We start from the raw sequence: 10,557 nt of genomic DNA, 5'->3' as shown, positions 1-10,557 counted from the left end.
AGCCAGTAGAATATCCAAAGTTCAGGCATTATCTCTTAAGAACCATTCATTATTTTTGCCAAGGGTGGATCATCTTGAGACATTCTTCTTCCGTTCCTGCTTGTTTTCCTCACAGATCTCCTATGAAATGAACCCAAATGATTCAGACAGTAAATATTGCAGGAACCAGGGCAACATACAGTATTCATCAATATTACAGAGTAGTTCCGGTTCCACCACAGGGGTTTGGAGAAATATGACTACGGGACACCTGCGAAGAGGAGAGGGTGGGAGGAAGGGGTTGTGGGAGCTTTGAGGGATGTGGAGCTGTGGGGGATCCCAGCCCATTCACACACAATTCCTGCCAGACCCCACTGAGTTAGAGCCTGAGCTCCATGAGCTCTGACGTTCCTCTAGCCCAGTTTCACTTTATTTTCCTTACTTTTCTCAAATATTATTATTCATACTCTTCCCTTCTTGCCACTGCACAATGCCTACCTCACTGCCCTCCACACACACCCCTTTTCCCTATCCATGTGGACCCCAGCCACTGTTCCTAAGTAGTTACATTCTTCCCAGTCACAAGACAACCCCTTTCCTGGGACAAATGTGTACTATCTTGGAGATGTCATAGGTTGGTAGTGAAACTTCTGCAGATTCATAGGGTCTTGCTTTCCCTTCCCCTTATGCAACAATCACAATCTCTCTTTCCTGCTGTTACCCACTTAATTTAGTGCACCCTGCCTATATTTTACCAAGGGCTGAAGGCGTGACCTGGTTAATTTATGACAGCCCGCTTATATCCTATTGAGGGCTTAAGGCATGACCCAATTAGCTGGCAGGAACCTAATAAAACCCCTTGCTTCAGGCAGTCAGGGAGAAGGAGGAAGGAGAGAGGACTGGAGCTTGGAGGTGTGTTGTGAGATTTGAAAGACCAGAAAACTCACTCCCCCAGCATCTAAGGAGCAAAGGTACCCCACCCAAGATGGAAGAGGGTAAGAACCTACAGGGGTTGAGAGGGGCTGTGACTCAGAGTGAGGAGCAAACCCAGACCCCTCCCCCGCTTCCCTCCTTTACCACCTTCCCAGGACACTAGCAGGGCCCTTGGAGCCCAAGAGTAGGGGCAAAGGGTGGCATATTAGCCATGTAAAAATCATTATGAGATGTTACTAAGATTAAAGCATCATCAAACCCAGTGTCACAATCACTGAACTTGCTCTGTCCTGATATTGTACCAGCCCTGAAAACAATGTGAGTCGAACAAAAGCCTCTCTCAGCATCGATGCATGTAGAAAAATCACGGGGCTTTAATTCTGTGGCCATTTTGTTTGATGACTTTCAACTGAAAGTGTCAGTATTTGGGAAAGAAACAGTATGTCCTTTGAGCAGTGGCTGCATTGACTTACTCTACAAAGCAAAGCCCAACCTGCCTCGTGTGCTGATGCAGCTGTCCCACACCCATCCTCATAGCCCCCAGTACCTGCTGATGCCCCCTCTCTGTACTGTCTAGTGCCTGTAATGCTGAGGGACTTCGTCTCCCTTCTGTTCTGAGAGACCCTCTATCCTGCCTTGAGTCTGGCTGTTACTGGTCCAGGGGGGCTTCTTCCAGGAGAGGATCACTGCAGGGGGTTGGTCCCGGTTTGCTTTTTCTTCAATCTAGCCATGTCCAGGGTGCCTATAACTGGGGTGCCTGAGCGCCAGGGCCCTGTGGGGAGCTGCCATTCACCTGCTCCTCATTTGGTCTCACCTTTCATTGAATCCATCACCCCAGACACATTGCACTACTGCCCAGCGTCCCTCCTGGGTGTAATCTGCCTGTATCTCTGCTCTTTAAGCACCAGACTCTCCTCCATTTCTTTGCTGGTCAGGATGTGCTGCTTTCTCTCCAGGATTCCCCCCCCAAGGAGCACAGAGTGGGATTTTCAAAGGCACCAAGCTCATTTAGGAGCACAAAGCCCACATGCCTTTCAGGGGACTGTCACTTACCCAGCACAGTGAGCACGACTCAAACCTACCCAGTAGAACCCTACTGCACTTCACAGCGGCCTCCTCCTCCACTCAGCCAGCAGCCAGGCCTAAGCAAAGTCTCCATACAAGGAAACAAGCTGGGGACACCAGGGACTGAACGCAGGACCCCCTATGTGCAATGCTCACACAGAACCACTGGGCTACAGCCACAGACCTGTTACATAGAGGCAGGCCACTCAGCTGGTGTTAAGCCCGACAGTCCCGCTAGAGTTCTAGAGTTTGTCCCTCATCCACTACATGGCTGGTGGACATCACTGGACATTTGAAAAGTGCCATCACACACAAGGTAACGCTGGCAGGGACACTCTCCAAAATGACACCCCTGTGCTGCGTGCTCTTAAAAATGGCTGCAGCAGTGTGGCATCATACACACCATGTGTGAGGTCATGCTGGCGGGGGAGGGACCATGCCATCCCCAGAAGTACCAGATGCTCCAGTGTTCTGGATATGTAACAGTGGCTCCCAGAGCCCTGCTTTTCCCTGAGCATCCTCTGGCCTCAGAGCCACATGGAAAGCAGATCCCCCGCCCCCTCCCTGGGAGCCCATCAATCTCTGCTGGGGGGTTGTGGCTCAGAGAGCGGGAGGAGTGTTCTTACAGCAAGTGCCAGGCCATGCTGAGTCAGAGACAAAGGCTGTTTGGGGGCAGGCTGGTTTATTGAGGGCTTTCCTTGCATTTCTGCTCAGCGCTAATCGGATCATTTCAAGTGGAGTGTGGAGGGGCAGCCCCAGAGCAGGGCTCTTGGTGCGGGAGAGTGATGGAGCATGCTTCAATGTCCGGGCTGCAGGGCTGAGAAGGACTTTCCCTCCACTCCCTTCTCCTGGCAGCTGGCGTTAGCTATGGCATCAACCCATCAGCACTAAGAGCAGGGGGCCTGTGTCACTGATGCTCTCCTTGGTCCCACCACTGGTGCCAGGCAAGGTGGACACAGAGGAGGAAGCAGCCTGATCCGAATGCAAAGGGATGAGGAACAGAGAGGCCCAAGAGACATGATCTGCTGAGGGAGACAGGGTGTTCGGGGGGGGGGGCAAAGAAGGGAACTCTGACGTGTGATGAGGTAGAGTGGGGGATGGATCGTACAGTCTCTACATTCCTCAGCAAATAGCTGTGCAACTCCCTGGCCAAATGTGGATCACATCTCTGACTAGTGGCTGGGCCGCCTACAGGTTAACAGCCTACTACTACCAGCTCCTTGGAGAACTCAAGTGGCAGAGGTCTGCAGGATGGACACAGAGGACCAGGCCTGCTGACAACACAAGTGGGGTTAATACAGCTCGCCAGGCTGGAATTTCTCTTTGTTCAATTTGTCTTCTTAAAAAAAAAATGTAGGAAATGACACATTAAAATGTCTGTTCCCTTTTCTGTGGGAGTCTTTGGTTATGAAGAGGGGCTTTATCTCCTAAGAAAATCCAGCAGCGCTATGGGTTGGTGCGGCACATGGAATGAGGATGACTGCTTCTGACAAAGCTTCTGCTCTACAATAATCTCTCTGCCTTTCTGCTAGCCCCAGATTAGACTGTTTGATACCTGACAAACCCCCAGCACGGAGTGGCCCCTAAGGTCAGGAAACCCCGAAAGAAGACGAAAATCAGCAGGACTTGGGGAGGTGACTCCTCTCTCAAAGGGGCTGGCAGACTCAAGCCAGGCCCCCCTAATCTAGTCCCCTAGGGACGGGGTTTCATTATCTATTTACCTGGTTGCCTGGATAGCCTACAGTCCTTTTGTGATGTCAGGGAGGGTTCTTAGCCCATCTGAGCTGCATAAGGAGCAGGGAGCAGAGGGGCTGGGCACTGTCTGGGTCTTCCTGGGTTTTTCAAACTGGTGCTTTGAAAATGGGTTCTCCATAGATCTGGGCACTAGCTCTTCCCCACTGTGAAGGAATCCAAGGAGATCAGCAGCGGAAAGTCAGATGGATACAGATGGACAGACTCATGGCAATGCCCCAATTGGCCCCTTTAACACACATACATTTACCTTGCCAGCGCCACATCCATTTCCAACCCTGAAGACCAGACCCCCCAACCTCATCCAGTCCTGACCAGGCACAACCCCAGGGCAATCCAGATGGAGGTGCAGGGTGGGCCTTCCCATGATAGTGAGAAGCAGAGCAAGTCTCTCTGCTCCTACACAGAAATACCCCCACCTAACTGACACCTCCTCACTCAGCCACATTGACCTCCATTCCCTACTCCCACAAGCCTAGGTGGGGGAGCTCATTTTCCCTTGCAATGCTTCAAATCCCCTGAGGAGCAACTGGAGCGGAGATCAATGCCCTCCTCAGCTGCTCTCCTGTGGGAAACCAAAGGGTTAATCGACAGGTTGCAGATTCAGCTCCGAAGTGGGCCACTTTATCTCCACCCAGATTCTCTACATTTCTGCCTATATTGTTTATTGACAGAAACATGACTTAACATCCCTTTGAGACATTTTATTATAAAGAACAAAGAAAATCAAGAACATACATCACAAAGGCTAAACTATGATAAACGTAACTCAACTTATTATGGGTTGAACACACAGTTATCAAAGTTCAAGTTGAACCAGTAAATCAAGGAGTGAACAATGATATTGCTTTGGAATCAAGTCATCAGTTTAATCTAATCCTCAGATGAATACAACAGATAAACAACTCATCTATTTTAGAAGAGTAATCCAGTGAGAAGGCTGTCCATTTAGTCATAAACCCCAGTCAGAGAACTTCACCCTGGTAGCTCAAGCCACACTGAAACCAATGAATATTTCAATATTGATATCAAATGATTGTTCACATTTAAGCTACAAACTCAAAGCCAATTAAAGCTTCCACCTCAGATTTCACTGTCGTGTGACTAAATCCTTCTCCTTCCCACTCCAACACAGATACAGCCTTTATCAAGGCTGTAGTCAGTGGAAATGTAACAACTGCGACACAAAAGATGTGGGGAACTTTTCCTTCTGGCATCTTCCCAGTGTGGATTTTACAGGTGATCAACACAGATGTATTCATTGAACCACCCTGTCACACCTAGGATGATAGAAAGTTGGGGGGCATACCCCAGATTATACAAATGAATGAAAAAAAAATAAAGGAACAATAAACTACTAAAATAGCAGAGTTGGAGCGCTCCAGCTCTCTTATTCTGTCGACTCATGTGTAGTAGAAGACTTTCCCAGGTACAGGGAGACTAATCGATGTTGGCACAGCTTGTCATTGATATCATGATTTCCCTCCCCAGAGGGCATCAGTCTCTCTCAGATATCTTGTTGACCTGAAAGTTGAAGGACTTCAACCTTTATCTTGATTTTTGCAGTTGATGATTCTAGCTTACCCCGCTTTACAGTGCCTCCCCAAGATCTCGGAGCAAATCAGGTGTGAAGTATGCCTCAGATACCAACAACGTGGACAATCTGGTTGGAATGAGGCAGATCTTGGGCTAGCATAAGTTTGGAAAAGTCTCGTTTAACCCAGCCTTTTTCTCAAGATATGTATTGTGGCAAACCACATTCAGCATGAATGTGCAAAACCCAAAGATATCAAAAATGAAAGATCATCAAGATGAGTTTGAAAAGGTTTCCATAGACTGACCGCAGGGTTCAAAGTGTCTCAGCACCCATAAAAATAGCTATTTGGAAGGTTATTTTAACAGCAAAGCTACTCATTGCATCATGCATCCATCACCAAGTTTAAAAATAAATGTGGCTATATCATGAGAGATGTCATATCTTTCCTTTGCAAACAAGGGAAGTGGGGAACTCAGTGACCCTCACAATCTCCATGAGTAAAAGGTTAAAGTAAAACTTATCTCCTTAAGTAGTTTTCCTCTTAACAGAAATTTACTTTAAAGTTTATCAAAATAAATTTCATTTGAAATAGAAATAACTGAAGTCTATACCAGGTCTTTAATCTCATATACATCTCTCACATATTCCACCACCCCAATATTTAGACTGACACTAATTCAGAACTCTTTAGTCCAAAGGGGGTAAATTACATCAAATAAGCTTTTTCAGGATTAGCCACCATGTCTTATATTTCTAAAAAAAAAACCTGATAATTTCCAGTCTAATTTGAATGATCACATAATTAGTCTCTTACTCTAACTAATAATTAACTGCATGTTTAATTTAATTTTCATTGTCAACAGTAACATATTCAAAGATTACAAAACCCTATTATAGGTTTTACTTTTCTTTTCACTCCCCATTTCCACCCAGTGAACCCTTGAGTAAAGCTGTGGTTCTCCCCAACATTGGTGTCTCTAACTTGTGTGAGTTCATTTACCTGGGGATCACCTGCTGTAAGGGTTGGTGGAAGATGTCTCACACTAGGTGGGCAGGTTTGCATCATAAGGAAAAACACTTGTACTCTATTTTCACACTTTTTAATCTTTCAGAGTAGCAGGAGATGGTGGAGAAGTGATGCAAATGCATAAGAAACAAGAGCAAAACTAAGAGACAAAACCACAGAAACAGAACACAACATTTGTGTATGCTGCACTCTGAACTTGGAAGCTGATAAAGTCATTCCCTTGGTGGTTACAATCACTGGCACAGCACAGAAGTCCTTGCTGCCCAACCAGGAAAAGAGACTGGGATCCACAAGAAAGAAGTGTTCTCTGAAGATATCAACAGTTTTACTCTTTAGCTTATGACACTTTGGATCCAAATGGAAAAGGGCAATAATTCCAAATCTAACCATGGCATCCTCTGGAACTGTAATCAGTGACATTGAAGTAGTGAAGGGTGTTCTAAAAGCAATTTTACCTGGATCATAGTTTATCATAGCTTCCTTTTTGGGGGTGAAATCTGACCATCGGGTACCTGCTATATCTACCTGAGTTCTTGCCAAATCCTTGGCCTTGTTTGGGGTAAATTTATACTTCTCTGGAGTAGAATTCTTCACCAAACCATGCAATATTTCATCAGTGTTAGTGAGGATGGCATCTCCAAACAGGACAAATGTATTTCTTTAATCTGGTGGCACATGTCTAAATTAGATCAGAATCTCTGTAAACTAGGAGAGGTGGGATTTCTATTAAAAATAGATACTTTTCTGCAACTATCTCACATTCAAAACTGATTTACTTTTATACACATTTACAGCACCTACAAAGGGCGAGTTCAAAAAAACCCACCAATCTTATTTCCTCTGTATCTGCATAGTTAGGGACAATATCTCCCATGTTATTTGATTATGCAGGAGATATCTTCATAAGTAATCTTCTGTAAGGCCTGAGTCACAGCTGCTTCGGGGATCAAATACATGGGTATTTTGGCTAGTTTCAAGTCACTTACGGTGGAATTCTGATTCCAGATCATCTGAGACTATACTGACCTAAACTACTGAATATTACTGTGATCACATGCAGTTACTTCAGATAGTTGCATCCTTTGCATAGTCTGATGTTGTTCACCGTTTCAGAGTGGAGATTTAAAAATGCTACTTTTTTTTGTTAGCATGTCCAGTAGCTTGGAGTATGCTCTCCAGGTGACTGGAACTTTCCCTATATCATCATGGACGGGTAGGGAAAAAGGAAAATATAAAGTAAGAACATAAGAATATAAGTACAGCCATACCGGGTCAGAGCCCAGTATCCTGTCTTCCGATAGTGGCCAATGCCAGGTGCCCTTGGGGGAATGAACGGAACAGGTAAACACCAAATGATCGATCCCCTGTCACCCATTCCCAGCTTCTGGCAAACAGAGGCTAAGGACACCATCCCTGCCTATTTTAGCAAATCATCATTTATCTCAAAGTCCCCAAAAATAAATCTGAGCTACATTCTGTCAAACAAAATTCATATCCAGTTACGTAACCAAACAGACTTCAGAAAGAAAGAAAAACCCACATCCCAAGGAGGTATAAAACAATTTAAATTTCATATAAAGTGAAATTCCAGAGCAGGTTACATCTGATGACTCAGAATCAGGACAAGAGATTCTCCCCATTCTGTTTTCCTCTGATCTGTTCAAACCTACTTCACCCAGTGCAGTTTCATTATTATTAGTCATGTTATTTACTAAAGGTTTAACATCATTGTAATAGGGAAAACAGCCCAAATTTCCTCCTGCAAACAATCCTAACTCAGCGGGAAAAACCTCAGGAGTGACTTTGCCCATAGATGGAAACTGGGATTTCAATGCTGACTCATCACACTGTGTTTGGAATCCATTCAGATTCCCCTTCCAGGTTGGTGACACTTCACCTCCATCTCTAATGAGTCTGATTTAGGATCAAACAAATCAAAGGACAATTCCCAATCACAAAGGGCTACTAGGATGATTGGAGGAATGGAGAACCTACCTTACAAATGGAGAGTTAGGTCTGGTCTACACTACAGCCCAATATTGGTATAACTACATTGATTGGGGTGTAAATCCACAGCCCTGAGCGATATAGTAATACCCTTCCTCCCCTGTGTAGACAGTGCTATGTCAGTGGGAGGGCTACCACCTCTCAGGGCGGTGGATTAACTAACTTGCCAGCAGTTATGGGCCTATTACAGGAGTGAGTGCATGGGTTTCTCTGGCCTGCAATGTGCAGAGATCAGACAAGATGATCGCGATGGTCCCTTCTGGCATTAAAATTTGTGAAACTATGAAAGCTGAAGACACTCACATGACACTTTGGGAGTGGAGAGCTAAAATGTGAAGAACATAAACGTTACATAGCTCAGACAGAAGGTAAGAATGCTGGAGTGATGGGGAAGCATAGAATCCCTCCAACTTTTTCACGTGTCCCAGAGCCTGAAATGACACTTCCCTCTTCCCCCCTGCCCACTCCTGCTTCTGCTCTTTGTTATATTTAAATCTATTTTATATGAGAAAAAGGATACCAAAACAATTCTTATTCAGCACACCCCAGGGCAATGTATGTACAACTAGGAATGAGACAATCTGTGCCCAAGGGTGAATTTGGAGGCTCGAACAATCATTTTGCAGTGGAAAGAAGAGTATAAATTTGATCCTTGCTTAGACTTGGAAAAGGAGGTTAGGTCAGGACATGAGGATAACCCATGTACAGTGTCCAGATTATGTCCTTTCTGAAAGAGCAGTTACCTATCATGATGTAAAAACCTAACTCAAGCTAGCCAACTCCATTGAAAAGTGATGCATAGGACTATGGAGTTGACAGAAAGGATCATGGGATTCACCCCCAAAGGGGTGGAGCTGAAGAAGGCAAAAACAGACAACTCACCTAGAGGAGCTGAAATACCACAGTGAAGGAAATGGTGCAAATAGCTTTAAAGTTCACTATGGGAATGAGCAAAAATATTAAAGATAAAAAATTTTGTCGGCTCTAGACAAGTTTTTTATGGTGTTCCTCTCCCTTGTGGATTCTCTGATGATAAAGAAGAACGGAGCTCCGAGTGAAGCATTTCCCGCACTCACAGCATTCGTAGGGTCTCTCTCCGCTGTGGATTCTCTGATGTGTAATAAGGGCTGAGCTCTGAGTGAAGCTTTTCCCGCACTCACTGCATTCATATGGTCTCTCTCCACTGTGGATTCTCTGATGCGTAATAAGGGCTGAGCTCTGAGTGAAGCTTTTTCCGCACTCATAACATTCATAGGGTCTCTCCCCGGTATGGATTCGTTGATGTGTAACAAGGGTTGAGCTGCAGGTGAAGCTTTTCCCACACTCATGGCATTCATAGGGTCTCTCTCCTGTGTGAAGTCGCTGGTGTGTAACAAGGGTTGTGCGCTGAATGAAGGTTTTCCCACACTCACCGCATTTATAGGGTCTCTCCCCCGTGTGGATTCGCTGATGATATATATGGCCTGACCTGTCAGTGAAGCTTTTCCCACATTCACTGCATTTATATGGTCTCTCCCCTGTGTGGATTCTCTGATGCTGAATAAGGGTTGATCTGTCAGATAAGTTTTTCCCACATTCACAGCATTCATAGAGTCTGTCCCCTGTATGGATTCTCCGATGCCTAGTAAGAGCTGAACTTTGAGTGAATGTTTTCCCACACTGACTACATTCATAGGGTCTCTCTCCTGTGTGGATTCTCTCATGATTAATAAGGTCTGCACATCTATGGAAGTTTTTCCCACACTCAGTGCATGTGTTTTTTCTCTCTTCTGTGAGGATTCTGTGCTGACCTGTGGTTCCCTTGAGGTCCTTATGAGTTCCCTGAATATTAATGGATTTACTCACTTTCTCTTCTGGCGGATTTCCCTGCTGCCTCTCTGGTCTGTGCTGACTCTCCCAACTTTTTTGCTGCTCATGACTCCTGGACACATTCTGTTTGGATCTTTGCAACAATACCCCGTGCAGGTCCACATGCTCAGCCGCCTTCTGCTGAGGATTCTGCTTCTCATTATCACTCACCATCCCACCACCTGCTGGGATAGAGAGAGAAAAACCTCAGATGTAAGAATGGGAAAGAGGAGAGGAAACCAAAATAAGTGCTGGAGAAATGGGGAAAAAAATCAGGAAGTGATTCCCCCAAACTCTTCCCCTTAAGGGAAAGCGGAGGGGATCAATTCTGTTTCCACATCCTATTCAAACACTCAGGATGAAGGGAGGTCAGGGAAGGAACTACTGCCAGGTGTCAGCCAGGATAGGT

The 10,557-nt window shown here is 45.4% G+C and overlaps 1 protein-coding gene across 5 annotated transcripts in view; it reads right to left on the bottom strand.

Moving 5' to 3' along the window:
* Nucleotides 1-4,174: 4,174 nt before the first annotated feature.
* LOC119849405 (zinc finger protein 300-like) overlaps nt 4,175-10,557 on the bottom strand; it is a 36,893-nt gene continuing 30,510 nt past the window's right edge. For 4 of the 5 annotated variants that reach the window (XM_043503873.1, XM_043503874.1, XM_038386484.2 and 1 more), the window contains one exon: nt 4,175-10,333. In XM_043503873.1, coding sequence (XP_043359808.1) covers nt 9,285-10,333 — 1,049 coding nt within the window. In that variant the 3' untranslated portion in view covers nt 4,175-9,284. The remainder of the gene's footprint in view (nt 10,334-10,557) is intronic. The other variant, XM_043503876.1, reaches the window with a different exon arrangement.

This window comes from Dermochelys coriacea, chromosome 28 (assembly GCF_009764565.3).
Source record: "Dermochelys coriacea isolate rDerCor1 chromosome 28, rDerCor1.pri.v4, whole genome shotgun sequence".
NCBI classification, from domain to species: Eukaryota; Metazoa; Chordata; order Testudines; family Dermochelyidae; genus Dermochelys; species Dermochelys coriacea.
This window is presented reverse-complemented; position numbering and strand designations above follow the sequence as displayed.